Consider the following 18,782-nt stretch of genomic DNA (forward strand, 5'->3'; position numbering starts at 1 on the left):
TAGTTTGAAACCTCTGGGAGCAAAGAAAGATACAGATAGCTAAAGAAACATATATCTCCTCCTAGAGCAGGAAACCTCAAGACTGTAGATTCTATGGATTATAATCACCCCGGCCATTACTCAGGGACAACTGTCAGGATTCTCCAGATCTGACCATAATGCCCAGCTCAGCTCGCTTCAAAACATTAGCTACTTCCTCTTTCTTGAGACACCTCCTATTATTTATTCAATGCATGCCTTCCTTGCTGGAGTTCAAACTCTTAGTGCCAGAGATAATATGAATGATGCCTTCAATAAATATACGGCATGAAATAACATTTTATCAGTTTTCCACAATCCAAGAGCTATGTTAGAGTTATCTTCATAGCCCCAGGGGAAGTAAGCCTATCTCTTCTCCCATGTTGTCATGTGTCCTACATTCTGACCACATGGAGAAGGAGTTTACCCTAATTCTACCTTAGATAGCATGGCTCTGATCAGTGTTATTACCCAGGGTTGGTCAGTTTCCTAGTGACTTGTGGTACTAAACATCTCTCTAATACTTAGCAAAGTGCTCCCTGATAATAAATGCACTTTCATTTATTCAGGACTAGTCACTCAAATACCTTCTCAGGACTATGCCATTTATTCTTGAACCTCTGGGGTTTCCATCGGTAAAAATGTCATCAAAAGTTGCCCAAGGCAGCGGGGACAGCTCTAATTAGCAGTCATTGTAATTAGCAAAGAGCTCTGGCCCAGCACACAGAGTCAGTATGGGTGGTCTATCTGAACTTGTGGAAAACCTTTCCAAAGATATTAACTCTTCTTGGCAAGACAGAAAGATAGTTTGTAACTAGTTATCAAATTTCATTCCCGAGGACCTGTTTATTTTTCTGCTTTCTAGAAAGACCACTGTCTTAGTCATTGCCATTGTAAAACACCAAGACCAAAAGCAACATGGGAAGGGAGGGGTTTGTTTCAGGTCACAATTTGAAGTCTATGATCCAGGGAAGGAAAGGTATAAGAACCTGGAGGCAGGAGATGAGGCAGAGGCCATGGAGGGGCGCTGCTTCTTGGCTTGCTCTCATGGCTTGCTCAGCCTGCTTTCTTATAGAACTCAGGACCACCAGCTCAAGGGTGGTAACACTTACAATAGGCTGGGCCTTCCATATCAATTATGAATTAAGAAAATGTCCTAGAGACTTGCCTACATACCAGCCTGATGGGGGCATTTTCTCAGTTGATAGTACCTCTTCCCAAATGACTCTAGCTTGTGTCAAGTTGACATAACTAGCCAACACAGTTATGCCAACCACTGCAGCTATTCCACTTTTAAGCCATGAGCCAGCACCTGTTTCTTCTTGCTAACCTCCCTTTAGAGATCAACAGGCCAGAACGCCCTGGCATGCAGGTCTACAGACTCAATCATCTTCTGAGAATGTAACAGTGGGTAAGAACATTGCCAACAGAGGGTAAGTAACATGCTGATCTTCCAGCAGGGCCAACACACTTAACTCAGGGTTGATTCAGGCTTAAATTTTAAATCAGAATACAAGTCTTAGTTCCTCGGTGGCCAGGAGTCACCCACAGGTTCCCGTGACGAGCTGGGATCGTGTTGTGTACTAAGTCAGTGCTGATACCCAGTTCCACGCCAGCACTTACCTTGGGAGGTTTTCTTCACGATGAAAAGAAAAAAATTCAATAGCGCGGACACAGAAGGTTGTCAACACAATGGCCACATCAGAGGGAAACAATGAAAGAGAAAAAGAAAAGAAAAAAACAAAAACAAATTCAGCAACTTTGCAATGGGATCTGGGAAGTCACATACAGCTAGCTGCCTGCGGTGATAAACCTCTCGATGTAGACATGCACAGGGGGATGTTGTAAATGGTTTTAAGAAATGGTAGTGAAGGAGACACAGAACTACTATAGCCATCCTGCACATAGCTGAATTCTTTTAAACCAGCCGTACATGCTAATCTTCTTCCTGGCTCTCACCTTATTTCTTTGAGACAGGGTTTCATGTAATTCAGGCTGGCCTTGAACTGGGGATGACATAGGATAACCTTGAACTTCCGACCTTCTTGTCTCTTGTCATCTGATTGCTACAATTATAGGCAGGTACCACTAAAGCCAACTTTGTGATGCTGGAGACCAAACTTTGGGCTTCATGCATGACAGCCAAGCACCCTATCACCTGAGCTACATTAGGGCCAAACCACCCTGGACATATCCAGTCTTGTCCACCCAACTAAGTTACATCCCCAAACCTATATATAAACTTTCGTAAGCTAGTGTTGAAATATATATATATTTTCCACTGTTAGGCAAATATACTCTAATATACATGAAGGTACAGATTTTAAAACATGGTAAGTTTTACCTATTTCAACACTGAAAAAGAACTTTCAAAACAAAGTCTGCCCTCCTCCCAACATCAACCACACAATAAGACTTTTTGTAATATTAATTTTTTTTCAGTGCTGAAAAAAATCAAATCTAGAGGTTGGATTGATTATGCTAGGAAAAGAGTCTATCACTGAGCCTCAGCCCCAGATCTGCAATATTTGTTTTTGCGAGTTAACAATTCAGAAACGATTGAAATTATACTCAAAGGAACATCAAAAAGCGAAGGTTCCAACGTAAGAAAACATGAGGTTGGCATACTTTGCAAATATTTTCCTTCCATGTGAAATTCGGGACCTGGATTTTGATTTCTAGGGTATGCGATCCTAGGCTTTCCTGATTTATTGTTCTTGATGATACTCTTATAATAACTATTCATAAATGTGAAATAACTCCCGAGAAATGGGGCGCTCTCCCTCTGCGCTCACAGCAGTCAGAATCATGGGGCTCAGAAGACTCTGCTGCGGTGTGGTGGAGCACACCCTTCCTGTGCCCACGTACAGAGAGGCAGTCAAGAGGCAGGGGGACTGACCGGCCCAAGCTTGAGACTAGCCTGGTCTATGTCAATTCCAGAGTGGCCAGGACTACACAGCAAGACTATGTCTCAAGAAGGGGAGAGGGCTTAATTAATGTAATTTAAATTCACTGAATTGTCTCCAGCACCAGTTCAACAATCTCTATGGAACTTCGAGGGTCCCTTAAAACATCCAGAGCTCAGAGGCAGAGAAAGTCCATGGACTCAGACAGGTGGGCAGTTCCACATTTCTGAATGCAAGCAAAGAAAACCAAGACATTCCACCCGTGTTGTGGCAGAGGCATCGTATCCCTGGAATCCCATGAATTAGCCAGAAGGAAATCAGCCTGGACACCTATGCCTACGACAGTGGGGATTTCACTTCTGACTTCTAGTCTTTTGTCTGGTCTAGCTGTTATGAGCGAGTCCGCCCATCCAGACAAGACAGGCTGTGGGGATGTCACGCTAAAAACGCACGGGTGTTTTTAATGCTAAGAAAGCCAGAAGTTTCATTTTCTACCCAACGCTTGAGTTTTCTGCAGAGAACACTGGATGCAGCTGCTCTGTGCAGGGGCCATAATAAGAGCTTTGCGCACTGTATTGTGGAGGAAGCCTCTTGTTTTGCTGCCTTATTGTTTTGTTTTATTTTATTTTATTTTATGTTGTTTTATTTTTATGTTCCTTAAACCACTGCTTTATTTGACAAGGGAAAGTCACTCAGGTTATTTTAGGCCATCACATGAAACACCACGTACCAAGCTAATACTGTCAGTCCTGAGTATCCGTGGGGCTAGATCCTCAAGTCCACAAATGTTCAACTACCTTATGTAAAATGGTAGAGTGCTGGCATATAACCTATACACATCCTCCTACTACTACTTAAACCATCTAGACCACCTCCATCATAAGTGGTAGGTAAATAGGTGCTGCACTGAAGTGTTAAGTATCTACATGGTCAGTAGAGGCTGTTGAATCTAGGGGACATAGAATCTACAGAGGACCAACCGTACAATGTCCCGTGTAACTACAGTGAACTACTGAACCCAATGAGGTGAGACGGGTGAAATGCAACCTCACAGAGCCCTCCAGGGTCATCCTAGCATGGCTCCCACTGCAGTCCCACAGCGCTCATGGCTAGCAGCAAGGGATCCGTATGCTGGTTTGCAGCCAGTGGTGCATGTACTCAGCTGGCCCAAACAACTCCTCTCCTTCCTTCCTGCCTTCACTGATATTCCAAGAGGATATTTTTCATGCCTCTTGGGGGGAAAAAAAATCAATCCCATATTGTCCTTCTAGGTGCTTTGCAAAGTCCACTCCTGTCGCTTGGGAAGAGAAACTTATCTTGGAAAACCAACGTAAGTCAGGCTGATTCTGTCTATGCTGTGATGGAGAATGGCTTACCGATGAACGGACGCTGGGCACCAGGGCAAGGGGAGCCACAATCGCATGGGTGGCTACCCACTCGGACTCAGTGTCTGGTCTAGAAAACGGACTCCTTACAGAAGAAACCATCTTCTCATACGTCATATATACTGAGCATTCTTACCTGGCCAGCTTTTTTGAAAGTGTGGATTGGGTGATGGGTAGCTCTTAACCCTTAATGAGGAAAACTGATTGATACCATAATAAAATACAGTATAGATGCTATCTTTGGAGGTTGGAAACTTGGTGATATTACAACCTCAAGATGAACTACAAACAAACTATAAGAGGGATTCAAAGGAGGCATCAAGACCAGGATGACACCCACTGCCCAGTGTTTCTATGTAAGAAAAATGAATTGAGCTGAGCCCACTCCAACAGGATGGCAGAGAACTGGCTGCTTGAGGCATCTGCTCAGACTTCAACGATCTCTTTCCTCTGCTTTGTGTTCACACTGAAGGTTTCCCTTCGTGCCTATTTGATGGAGCCCCCCAATCCACTTTCCATACAGAGCAGCTCAACTGATAAATGCCTGTGTGCACTAACAAATGCCTTAAAGGGGTAATGTGCCCGATCTCATCTTTCAACAATGTTGAGAAAATTTGGATGAATGAGACAAACATTGAGCACAATAAATTCTAAGTACAGTCATACACCACATACCAACACTTGGGTCAGTGACTAGCCAACAGAGGACACTGGTCCCACAAGGTTGTATCACCAGCAACACTATCTTAGCTTGTGTAAATACACTCTATGGAGTTCCCATGACACAGGATCATTCTCTCAGAACCACTCAGGAGGGTAAGTGATGGACACCTATCCTCAGGGTTAAAGTTATGATTTCCCCCAAGATACAGGCTAGCTGGTAACTCCTCACCAAATGGGGCATTCGACTAATACTGGGCTAAAAGCCTGTTTAAACTGTTCATCATCCAGTGCTTGATTTATCCTTAACAAACAAAGACAAAACAAGCCTCAACAACCAGAAGTGGAGGGCAGATTTGATTAGCAAGGACAGACATCTTCTCTAAGAATATTCCTTCCTCCTTCACTATGGTCCTCAGCCACTTACACCCAGGACTTGGGTGAATTCTGTGTGTGTGTGTGTGTGTGTGTGTGTGTGTGTGTGTGTACACATGTGCTCACACACGTGCATTCATGTTCACGTGCATATATGTGTGTGTGTGTGTGTGTATGTGTGTGTGTGTGTGTGTGTGTAAATCTGTGTATGTGACTCTATATATGTGTGGCTGTGGTTCATTTATTTGCGAGTGGGGCAGGAGGTCAGAGGGTGGGAGTTGGTTCTCTCCTTCCACCATGTCGATCCCAGGGATTGAACTCAGTTCGTCAGGATTGGCAGCAAGTACACTGCTGAGCCACCTTGACAACCAAGATGCTCCTTTTTTTTTTTTTTTTTTTGAGTTTTACCTTTTATATTTGCGTGTTCCCTTTTTTCATCTCTAAATATGAGTGTCAACCTATTGTACAGGTATACAGGTACAGATAGTGGGGAATAAAAGAATCACACAGACACACACATGTCCTTACTTCCCAGGCCATCTTGTCCACACCAACGGTGAAGACGACACAGAGAGGACAAGTCCTGGGAGTTCTCTTTTTGAGAACTACTATGGAATTTCAGACCTCCTTATGTTTCTTTTCCTTCCACCTTGAACCTTCAGCGTAAAGTGAGGCTGCAACTCTGACTTCAGAACAGCAAGGGCAGATAGGAGCAGGGAGCAAGAGGAAATTGATGCCAGGTCAGATTTCTGGAAAATTCCACACAGTTTCCAAACCATAACTCTAGAAAGTTACAGTAAACTAAAATTCTACACACATTGAGCCCTTCATATCTAACCCATTTCTCTCCAAGTGGACTGACTTTTGTATTATTAATATAACCCTGCAGCGACGGGTATTTGACACAGCCCTCGCTCTTAGAGCAGTGATCGACACATAAGTAGAGCCCATTCTGCCAAGTGCACACAGAAAGCCGGTCCTCGCTTTGCCAACAGCTCCAGCCAGAAGAGACGGATGGAAGAGAAGGGTGACTGTTCTGAAGCAGGTGCGAAGAAACAGCTGCTTGGGTCTTCATCACGCGTTTCATCTCCAAGAACGATCAGGAGGACTCAGCCGAGCCTGGGAAGACGATGGAAGGGTGTGCCGGGTGTGGGTGGGAACGGTGTTGGGCTCAGCCCCTACCCTGGACTGACTGGGCCAGCTGTTAGCAATATGCTGGAGCTGAAGAAAGAGCTACAGGGCCTGAGACTGACACAGACACAAGACTAGACACAAAGGAAGGCCAGGGAGACCAAACTGGATGAAATCTCGACATGCTGCCTAGCTCAGTGTTTGACGGGTTTGGAGAATGGGTAGATCTCTCCCTACCCATTGGCCACTCTCTGCTGTCTGTCATGGGTGAATTGCCACAGTGACCTCCTCCCCTCAAACCTTCCAAATAATCAGGCCACGATTGACTGGGATGAAAAGGCAGAGAGAGAAACAGCTTGTCACCAACGCTTCCCTACGCACTGGGTGGAAGGCCAATTTCCCGGTTTTGGAAGTTCAAGGCTTACCTGCCCCATAGAGTAAGCTCAAGACAAATGTGGGCAACTCAAAGTTTGTGGAGTATGTGGAGAGCTTTGGGGGCCACCTTCTAGGAATTTGGCAGGAATTTGACACTGGGCTAGGACTAGGAAGTAGGCTCAAGATGAATACAGCTGAGGAATGTGCTCTTTATATCTCGATGGGTCTTGTTAAGACTGAATACAGTAATCGTGGGACCTTTGTCTATGCCTTAGGACTGATCATATTCTTTATATGTACCTAGAATGATATAAAAGCAGACTGGGGGGGAAAAAAGCCCGCTTCAGCTTCAGAACTGGCTGGGGTCATGTTATAATGTTGTCTAATTGTATTTTTCTTTTCAATCCTCACTCCCTCTCTTGGGACCCTGTTTGGCTGACTGAGCTGGCAGCTGGCTCGGTCAGGGGTAGGCATGACAGGAGTGGCAGAGCACCTGTCCAGCGTGTGCTGAGGTGCTATGCTTAATCTCCATCATCAAAAAGAAAGTAACCTAAGCAAGCCTGCACGGAAGCACGCCTCAACTATCTGGGACTGAACGGTGGGGGGCGGAGGGGGGGATGGACTTTAGCTGCATCCTACAGGGTGATGTACACTAAAAGTAGTGTTTTCTCTTCTCAAACTTGTTTGCTTTTAATTGCTACGTAGACTCACTCGCTAGTTCACTTCTCTGAGTTCAGGTGATTAATAAATAAAGTTTACAGTAAAGTACAGAACTAGGGTGAATGTGTCTGCATGCATCCCCATGGCATTAGTCTACAATGGTGATGCCCGTGCTTCTGTATACTCTTCCAAAACTGAAACGGATCCCCAGAGCACGTGGAATTCACAGTTCTGTGACGTCATTTTGTCTAATGGCTATCCATCACGACTGGCTCCTTCTGCCCTGTTCACAAACATTATCAAGGTGGGACGACACCCAAATCAGTCCTCCCACAGCACAGCTGGGGCCACAGGCACCACTGAGGCCACGTGCAAGGCTGTCTCTGTGGAGCCTCTCTTTGGTGAGTTCAACAAGGACTTCCACGTCCCTGCTCCTGGTCACTATGGCTACGATTCCCCAAGGGTGGAGAAATTCACACTGGGTTTAACCACAACAAAATTAAGCAGAGAGAGAGAGAGAGAGGAAAAAAAACCCAAAACAAAACAAAAAACCCACATGGGTTTTGAGCAGTTTTTTGGTCCTGTCTTCAAAAGTATTACACTGAGGAGTTTGGCAAACACATCAGCACAGAACACATATACTAGCCTCAGGTCAGGAGCGAATGGGGTGTGCTGGCACTACAGTTCCATTTATTCAGAAGGCTGGAGCGGGAGGCTTACTTGAGTCCAAGGAGAATACCATCTCAAACCATGAGGATCACGCCCACAAACCAAGAGTAAAGCACACTATGAGGTGAATCGCAGAATACAATGTATCTCAGTCTAGATGCTGCTACTAAAGACTTGACTCCAATTCACGGGGCCTTTTGGGAGGGATGGTGCTTTTTAACTTTCTGTTACTACTTTTATTTCCAAAGTAACTTTCCAGTCACATGAAAGCTTGTATCACTTATGCTACCATTAACAACAATACTTTTCCTCTCTGTAGTACGGGGGAATCAAAACCTCACACATGGGAGGTAAAGCACTCTGCCATTGGATGGCATTTCACTTCCTACATTAAGGAGTCAGAAACCTAGCTGGGTTTTGATGGCGCAGGCCTTTGATCCCAGCACTCAGGAGGCAGAGGGAGGTGGATCTCTCTGTGTTCAAAGCCAGCCTGGTCTACAAAGAGAGTCCAGGACAGCCAGGGTTATTATGTTACACAGAGAAATCCTTTCTAGAAAAGCAGAGCTAGAGTGAGGAAGGAAGGAAGGAAGGAAGGAAGGAAGGAAGGAAGGAAGGAAGCAAGCAAGCAAGCAAGCAAGCAAGCGTGCCAGAAACCAACATCAGGCTCTGTACAACAGTTCCTAAAGGTCCAAGTCAAGACCCACGGCTGCCTTTTATGAGAGCCTGTCCCAGCATGGTGGTTATGGGCATAGATGCTAATGCCGAGCTTCACCCAATCTCCCACTCTGCTACTTTGTAGCAAAATGACACTGGACACAGTGTTTAAACTTTCAGTGCTGGCTCCCCCAGCTGCCACATAAAAGGTGCAGTGAGGGTTAATGGAATTAATATTCATGAAGTCTTTGGAGGAATCAGAGCAGCACACAGGCTACAAGAGCCTCCACTGTCAGCCCCTTTTACTCACAAATGCCCTCTCTCCACCTGACACCTGCTGGTGCCGGGGCCAGATGCTTGTTAACTTTGACAGCCTGCAGGACTGGCCACTTGAGGGCTCCACACAGAGAGGTCCCTGAGTCAGCAGCCCACTTAACTCCGCAAGGCATCTATGCAGAACCATCTATTTTCAAGGTCACATTGAGTTGAATCGCCATGGCCGGAAATCATGTCTATTACAAAACGAGATCTTAGGAGGCATGCTGACCAGGCAGGATGTCATTTTTCATTCCGTGTCCAATACAGACCTGGGAGCTGCAAATAGAGGTGCCAATGATATGTCTGTGACAAAAGTCACAGGGGTAGTTAGCACTTACAGTGATGTCATCCTCTGGGTTAGAATGTACATGATTAAACAAACAAACAAACAAACTAGATAACACAACAGGGATAGAAATCTTTGATTTTAAACCTAAACGTGCTTTTAAACGGCTAAAGAGAGATCCACAGATCTATTTGAAATTCCACCCAGTGCAGAAGACGAATTGGGAGTAACATGGGGCCCAGAAGTCATAAACAGGCAAGTCTGAGGTCGGTCTGCAAAGGCGTGGGATCACTATAAGGCAGCTGCAGATGTCCCTTCCCGCTATGCCACGCACGCACCCTGGCCCAGCAGCTGCAAAACCTGCATCATTTCTAGTACTTCCAAATGGATTGCAAGCGTCTCATTTGCACGTGCTATTTATGTGGTCAGCCACAAACAAACAAGCTATTTGCCCAACAGGCAAACAGCCAACAGGAACCCAAAGAAAACCTTCCTGACGGAATTCTTCAGGATTACACAGGTCCCTGAAAGTCCTGCTGGAAGTCCATGATTTGGGCAAGTCATGGGGGGAGCGGGAGGCAAGTCAGAAGAGCAAAGTCCATGTAGACACCCAGGTGAGGAGAACGCTGTACTCTAAGCCAGCCTGAGATACGAACAAGTGGCTGAAGCTCAGCAGTTTCTCCTCTGTTGTGACCTGAGCTGGTTATCCACAGGAAGGCAATGAAAAGCCAACACCCAACTTCCATCCTAACTTAAAAGGCAAAAAGAGAAAGGGAAGACCATTGGATGCTCTGAATTGACAACCTTAATTATAAAAGCCATCAGCAGCACTATTCCAAAACCAAAAAGGACAAACTCAACTTCAAAGAAAAAACAAAACCAAACCAAACAGTTCCATAGCTGGACACTGAGCCCATAATCTCACAGAGCTGCCCGTGGGGTCTGTGCGGCCACCAGAGGTTCTGCTGTGTATCCACGACTACAGAAAGCTTTCTCCATCTACCTCACCGCTAGGAGGTTGACGCTGACTTTGGAACATATTCTGCATGCTGCAAATGGTTCTCGACACCCTATCTTTTGAGTTCTCATTCAAATAGGAGGGAGACAGCCCTCATTTCTCAGATGGGTAAACTGCCCATAGGAGTAGCCACATGGTTGCCAGCGAGATGACTCAGCAAGATGACTCAAGATGACGCTGCTGAGCCCAAAGATCTGCGTTCAAATCCCTGGGACCCACATGGAGGAAATTAAAAACAGCTCCTACAGGTTGACGTCTGACCTCTACCCATACATGGTAGTATGTGTACACACACACACACACACACATACACACACAAAATCAATCAATCAATGTAAAAAAAAAAAAAACTCCTTTAAAAATGAAATTAGAAGTCATATGGCCCCTGCAACAACCTCTTATTCTTTTTTAGTTTTTTAAAGTTGTATTTATTTATTATTATATGTAAGTACACACTGTAGCTGTCTTCAGACACCCCAGAAGAGGGCATCAGATCTCATTACAGATGGTTGTGAGCCACCATGTGGTTGTTGGGATTTGAACTCAAGACCTTCTAAAGAACAGTCAGTGCTCTTAACCGCTGAGCCATCTCTCCAGCCCCTCAACCTCTTATTCTTATAGGGAAGGGCCAGCCATGTTCCTGACGGTGTCCACAGAAGGCAGTCTTCTACTTCTACTCACCAATTGAGAGCTCATTAGACTCTCCTACCACTCAGCTCTCACATGTAGCAATCCCCCCTACCCCACACCCTACCCCACACTACTGCTCTCTCCTTGGCACAAAGGTCTTTCCCTTGAGACCTTCCCCAGGTCCCCATTCTGGACTCTGGAATGGCTACTGTCCCTTCATTGCCCCCATATCCACTCTACAGCAAGCTGCTCCAGGGTGATGTCCAGATCTGCCTGGCTCCCTGTCATCTACCCCCAGTTCTAGGATTGTGGGTTGGGACCTCCTATGTGGTTACATACAAAATGAGGGGGAGGCGGGCACAAAAAGTTCGACAATGCCAAAAGGTTTCTGAACACACAACTACTAAACACGAGCTCAAATCAAATGTACAACTACTCTAAGTTTTCCCAGGGCTTGCCAGGTTTGCATTCTGTGACTTCACGGCTGTCTCTGCTCTGTGGTACACGCCAGGACACCATGCAATGCCGATACAATCTGCCTGACACACTGTGGCCCGGATTTAAAACTACTGTGTGTCAGTCATCGAAATGTCTTCACTGCAAGTGTGAAGTTTTCGGTTCGTATAGAAACAGTAAGGAGGTGACTTTCCAAAACAATGATTTGTGCTATGTTTCAGCATGTAACGATCAGAATCATGGGATTGCACCATCTTAGAGTGCTTGGTTTAAAAACTGCTGCTAGAGATGCTGGTATGAATTGCAGGGTTTTTGATTTGTTTGGGTTTTTTTTTTCCCTCCTTTTTTAAATCATTTAATGAATTTTGGCTTGGGATGAGAAGAGAATTTCCAATAATTTCTGAAATGGCTCCAAACACTCATCTGGCATTCTGTATTGTGTATTTATGGGAAGCAGTGCTCTTATCGTTAACAATTATAAAATCAAAATATTGATCAATTCTAAAATCAGTGAAGATGCTTGACTCCCTTCAGCCAAGATTTTAAATTCTTTATGAAAAAAAGACAATTATATCAATCTCATTAGTGCACATACTTGCTTTCATCTTTGTTATGTAGAAAAATATAAGTATAACCAAAAAGCTGTTTGAACATGACTTGTTATTCACAGTGTCTGACTTGCACAGCTATGGTTTATATCTATATAGCCCCGGGTCACACAAACACTCCTCAGACAGAGTTTAAGAAGCCCGTGGTAGGCAATGCTTGCTTCTCTTCCTTTTTCTAGGAAAGGCTGGCCGACACTGGTCCTGCACTGTCCTCGGTCAGGCCTGGCTCAGTGCCTGGGTGCAGGAGAGGATGTTTACAGAAAGTCAACACATAGGTAAACAGAGACTTGGAACTCTGTAGCAGAAGGACACGGCATAGGCTGTGAGCACTGGTAACACTTGAGAGCAGCCATGTTTATATAAAACAGGAGTGTGTACTTTACCAATGCAGGAAAAAAAATGTCTTATTTTGGTTAGCCACCGATTTGATAGTCTTTTGTAAATTTTTAAAGATTTATTCTTTCACAATGTCTCATATATATATATATATATATATATCACTTTGATCATATACACCATGCACACAATATATATAGCACTTTGATCACACATACACATATATATGCATGTATATATATATATATATGTGTGTGTGTATGTGTGTGTGTGTATGTGGCACTTTGATCACATACACCATATACACACACATATATATAGCACTTTGATCACACACACACACACACACACACACTACCCTTTCTTATTCACCCAGTTCCTCTCTACAAGTTTCTCTGTTATTAAAGTCTTTCCCATAAGACCTTGCTGGCTTACCCTAGATTATTCCGTTGTTCTTAAGGCAGCAGGTAGCAGACCCTGCCAGCCCTGCCCTCAGTGGGCCTGTGCATCCTATGAGGTAAATGGACTGCAGGTCCTTTGGAGCCGACTTGCTACTGGGAGAAGACAATTACTGCATCTGTGTGTGAGGCATGCTTCCTCTGCCTGCAGTGCCTTCCCCAGTCTGTTCTCCCTTCCCCGAGCCTTCCTCCTCTCTCCGGGAAGGTTCCTCAGTTTACCATCTCTATTCCACCAGTCTTGACACTCACTCTCATGTTATTGTACACAGTTTTCTTTATACCATCTGAAACTACTGCACTGCACGTTTGCAAACTAACTAGCTGTTAGTGTGGGCAATGGTGACAAAATCCGGTCCTATGGAGCAGCAGTAAGCATTCTTAACCCTTAAGCCATCTCTTCAGCCTCTGAATATTTTTTAATTGCATTCTTTTCATCAATATGTAAAACTATGTCTTCACTCTGCTCCCATTCAAAGGTACCATTGGAATAAACACTCTAAATTGAAGGTGACCTGAAACAGCCTGCTCTGAACAGCTGTGTCCATGTCCTCCTCAGAGACAGGTGAAAGGACAAATGGCTAGGAAAACCCCAGGTAATCTGGAGGCCTGGCTGGAGGGAACCAGAGTGAACGACAGAAGAGGTCTGTCTGTTGCAAGGTGATGTCAGAAGAGGGCCCTGCAAGGGGTGCTAATCATGGTGGAAGGTTGAGTGGCAGGAGGGAGGGAGGCGGGCTTCAGCAGACACACAGGTCTCTAAATCCCTGTCTCTAATTGTCCTCCACTGAAACACTCACAAACTTGATGGTAAGTCAAAGTCTCTGGGAGGCTTTGTAGTAAACTGATTTAATGTCATCTCACCTTCAAGCCATTTCTCCCTCTCCAGTAAGGAATCACATCCACATGACTGCTTTTTTAACAGTGGCTCAAGTAACCCCCTTCATGGGATCATTCTGGAATTTTCTAGATTTGAAAATAAATGCAGACAGCTGATGTTTTTATCAGCGCTGTGGTCACTTCCATAGGGGTATTCTGAGATGAAGCAATGGGTGTGTCCCTTCGCTGGCTCCCTCACAGAGGACACAATGGAAGGGAATATCTGCCAAAACCTAGGAGAAACAAGGTGGAGAGAGGAAGGAAGGAGAGGCCAGCGAGGCCATGCACAGGAAGAAGAAAACTCATGTCTTCCTGTGCGCCCAAGGCCAGGCTGTGTCTCTGGGGTTCCTAGCTGGCCCTTAACTATCTTAAACTCATAACTAAAACATCACCCTAGAGAGATGACATAAAAAGGAAGAGATGAACTGGAGACATGGCTCAGGGATGAAGTGCCTTTCATGACTGCAGAAGCACCTGAGCTCCATCCCCAGAAACCAGATTTAAAACCAGCTGGGTGAGAGCCTGTGAAATAGCTCAGCAGAGAAAGGCTCTTGCCCCCAAGCTTGGTGATCCAAGTTTGAGTCCCAGATCCCACGTGGTGGAAGGAGAGAACTGATCCTCACTAGCTGCTCTCTGACCTCTATGTATGCTTTGTGGCATGCACACATGTGGCACCCACACACATGAGCCAAATGAGTATTTTTTTAATCTGGGTGTGATGTCACCCAGTTGTAATTCCAGTGCTACGAGGCAGAGGGGACAGATAGCTCCGCGGAGCTCACTAGCCATCCCGCCTAGCCCATTTGGCACGCTCCGGGACAGTGAGAGAACTGTCTCAAAAAAGAAAGTGGATGCTAAGGTTTACCTCTGGATTTGACATGTATACACATATGTACACACACATGTGTACAGTACACACATCTGCACACACACATGTGCACATACACCTGTATACACACATGTGCATACATACTAAAAGGAGACGAGGAGGAGGAGGACGGCACATCTGTACAATCACACAGGAATAAGGCATTATTTTCAGACTGAGAGAACTCAAGTCAAGAGAAAAACCCCAAAAAGTTCTTTCTCTACAAAAGAGAGAGAGAGAGAGAGAGAGAGAGAGAGAGAGAGAGAAGAGAAGAGAAGAGAAAAGAAAAAGAAAAAGAAAAAGAAAAAGAAAAAGAAAGAGAAAAAGAAAAAGAAAGAGAAAAAGAAAAATGCCCACAGTCATAGAGGAATCAACTGCCTTGAAGGTTTGAAAGGCCAAGTGACATGGAAAATTCAGAGTTCATATTGTTTTCTACAGAACCATTGAAAAGCCAAACCTAAGAACAGAAAAATAATCCTGTATACACCCCAAGCCTTTACAGCATGGTTCCCCATCTGATGTGACATTGAGCACCCCCCCCCCAAACTTAACACTGAAGTCTTTGAATACCATATTCAGTATGGTTCCATTTACATAAGATTTCAAAAGACAAAAAAGTCAAAACTAAAAATAAATCATTGGGGGGGGGGTCGTGGTTCAATGTAAAACCATTCTTCTGGGAACAGAGGAACAAAGTCGGGGAAACATTAGCAGGGCAGGTGGGGGTACAGAGTAGTGTCCACCCCTTTCCTGAAGACTGGCTCTGTCTCTCCCACTGGACACAGGTTACACGGGTGTATGCATATGCTGTTATTGTTTGGTTGTGCCCGGCTCATACATCATCAAAAATAATGTCCTAAAAAATTTTTTTGTACTCTCCTTAAGTCTTCAGGAGAAAATGAGTTGAAAACATACAGTAGATGGAGCCAGAAGAACCAAGTATTAGAGATACTGCCAAGCTATTGGGGTAAAGAATGGCCCAGGAATTGAGTTAACTCTTCACAATTAAGACAGGAAATTCTAACAAGTCTCCCCTGGTCCAAAATCAGGAGGTGCTATACCCTGGTCCCCAGGTGTGTGGTGGTGGTAGGGAGTCTGTGTTTGTCAGACATGTGGAAAGACAACACGTGACAGTTAAGAGGGGACCTTCTTCACAGTGACTCCGGTAAAGGACACAGATTCTCCATAAACTGCTCTAACTACCTGGGCCAGCAAAAAACAGGGTGCAGAATCTTCCCAAGACTTAAGGATTCCGCAGAAGTCTTCATTTCTCACCTCGGGCGATGAAACTCCCCAGTCACTAAGATGTACCCAGCTTAGACGCCCCAGCACAGTAATCTCTATAATCCACAGAGCCAGCTCTTTCTCTCTCAGGACAGGCCATGTCACAAACTTTCGACAGCTCACGCACCAACATGCACAAAATGCTTTATTTTAATGTCTGATCCTGGAATTTTAAAGTAATTGTTATTCCACCTTTTTTTTTTCAGTCCCAGAACCACGGAATGTTGAAACTGTAAGGCACCATGAGCAGAGACACTAATTATACATGTGAGATATGACTTATTAGGAAGTTGAGAAACGTCACGTAGACTGGTAGACGCAGGTCTCGGTCTTAATCTGAAATGTTTTCCTGACAAGCAATTACAAAACTAGTTACGGCTGCCTTCAGATTGAGGATTTTTCTGTACAAAGTGCAACTGTGAAGTGCCCGTGGGATATTCTGAATGCTGTCGACTCCAAGTTCAATGTATAGCGGTGACCTTCTTTGTATGATATAAAAGCTGACATTTTCCTTGGCTTAATCGATAGAAATTCTTTACGAGGTAAACTCTGCAATAATAGGACTTGACAGGTCAGGTGAAATATCTATAACAATAAATAAAATTTTTACCAAGGGCAGTTTCTCTTAAAGTTTGGACTGACCATAAACTTAATATATATGCTTTCTCCCAATGGTTACCAACACTCCTGAGCAAGGGCAAAGACCTCTGGGAAGGACAGCATTAACAGTTCAGAAGCCATGGATTAGAAAGCAGAGTGTGATGGTACACTCCTATAATCCAAGCATTCAAGAGGCTGAAGCAGGAGGATTGCTGTGAGTGCAAGGCTGACTTAGACTGCACAATGAGGTTGGAATTTTTCTGATGTTGGTTGTAGCTAGTTATGGAGTGAAGGCGTAGCTGTGTCAGAAGGGACACCAACGAATCTTTACCAAGCCTAGGTTATCTGTTCTGCCTTATATCTGCTCCCTTATATCACAGAGCACCCAGGAAAGTGGACAACGCTTGGATGCATTTCCAAGAGAACGCCCATACATGATCTCCGTATCTGTTTCAAATTATCCTCCTGCCTTCATCCAAACATACCCTCCGGAAGAAAGAAAACATCCGCAAAGGCTTCACAACCCTGTGGATATATGGAATTGTTCTGGGAGAGTTCAGACAGAGACTAGCCCATGGCTACAGGAGATGAGAAGACAGGGTGATGCCAAGGATTCGCAAGACTAGAGTGAAGAGATATAAACTGCTGAGAAGTGGGCAGGGACAAGAAGCACCAATGAGGCTGGGCAGAGCGGCTCATGTCTGCAAAAGACTGAGGCAGTGGGATTGGCAAGATCAAGGTACATCCATGGGAAGGAGTAGGTTATCCGTGGTGTGTGTGTGTGTGTGTGTGTGTGTGTGTGTGTGAGCGTGCATGCTCAAACACACAAGCATGCAAATGCACGTGTACATTGCACTTAAATGTTAAAGTTTCCACTGCAATAATTAAAAAAACATGTTTGATTAATAGCACCCACTCACTCAGAATAAAGTAGCTACTAACATAATGATCAAGATCGGCAGTGCTATTTGTTCAAGGGTCTGTTCATGAATTAGGAGACACCAGAATGTCAGACCTGGAAATTAGTTATTAACGAGGAAGATATTCTGAAAGAAGTAGACGCAAATGGACGAAAAGCCCATGTAGCCCCACACACGGCTGTGTTTATTAAACACATCAATCATCCCTATCCTGACCCCAACTGACGGACACAGCAGCACAGGAGGCGGCTGAGCTTACAGCCTGTATAAACCAATTATCTTGTGATAAAGGTGGCGGGAATGAGCGCACACAAATCCGTCTTTATGCCGAGCTGCTATGAATTCTCAGAAGGAAACATTTATCTTTTGCTAACAGATGCAGTGGCTGAAGGATTGGTTCCTGGGAAGTCCCACGATGTCCTCGCACGTTTGTGTGTCTCCGTTGCTCAGGTAAGTGGATGAACATATTCTCAGAGTTTGTGGTCAATAATGTCCAAAACACTCCAAACTTGTCTCAGGTGAGGCTTAAAGAATTCTTTCTACACAAGTCAGGAACAACCACAGGAGGAAAATGAGTATTTCCAGAGACCATGCAGCTCAGGACCTGGGGACATCACTTTGCCAGCCACATCAGGCGTCACCAGCAAAGGCCACAGAAACCAGGATGAGTTACACGACATCATCCAAAGTCGTTTTCAGGACCAAGAAGGGAGGAGGAAACCCAGAATTTATTTTGTTCTACTACATCTTACATATCAGAAGCAGACTACAGAGGAAGATCGGTCTCCATATGAATACCTCTTCTTTGCTGTCTGCATCATGATGCCCATGACGCTGTAATAACAGAACATCAGGGGCAAGAGGTCTCCTCCAGCTCTCAGGAAGGCCTGTGCCTCAACTGACATCGTAAAACAGCCATCCAGAAAATAATCAAGTTTAATATGACAGTGGCGGTCATGACTTTGATCCTAGCACTTAGAAGGCAGAGGTAGATGGATTTCTGAGTCTGAGGCCAGCCTGGTCTATGTAGTGAGTTCTAGGAGAGCCAGGGCTACATACACAGAGAAATCATATTTTTAAAATACAAGGGTATTTGCAAATATACATGGCCAAGATCACAGCAAATCCCGAAGTCAACTTCGGAATGATGTGGTCACACTAACCATTCGGTGAGACTTTAGAAAGAGTGGCAGATAACAGTAATGTGAAGAAATGTTAAGAAAGAGCATCAATACTAAAAATAACCCAGAAGCCATCCACAAGAGTATGAGCCAGGGCTGGAGAAATGGCTCAG

General features: G+C 44.7%; 1 protein-coding gene across 9 annotated transcripts in view; it reads right to left on the minus strand.

The window, feature by feature from the left end:
• Kif13a (kinesin family member 13A) overlaps positions 1–18,782 on the minus strand; it is a 180,831-nt gene that overhangs the window by 114,091 nt on the left and 47,958 nt on the right. For 8 of the 9 annotated variants that reach the window (XM_011244376.3, XM_006516864.4, XM_011244374.3 and 5 more), the window contains exon 3: positions 1,642–1,654. The exons of the other annotated variant lie outside the window; for it this stretch is intronic. In XM_011244376.3, coding sequence (XP_011242678.1) covers positions 1,642–1,654 — 13 coding nt within the window. The remainder of the gene's footprint in view (positions 1–1,641; positions 1,655–18,782) is intronic. 9 annotated transcript variants of the gene reach the window in all.

The sequence above is a fragment of the Mus musculus genome, chromosome 13 (genome assembly GCF_000001635.26).
Source record: "Mus musculus strain C57BL/6J chromosome 13, GRCm38.p6 C57BL/6J".
NCBI lineage: Eukaryota > Metazoa > Chordata > Mammalia > Rodentia > Muridae > Mus > Mus musculus.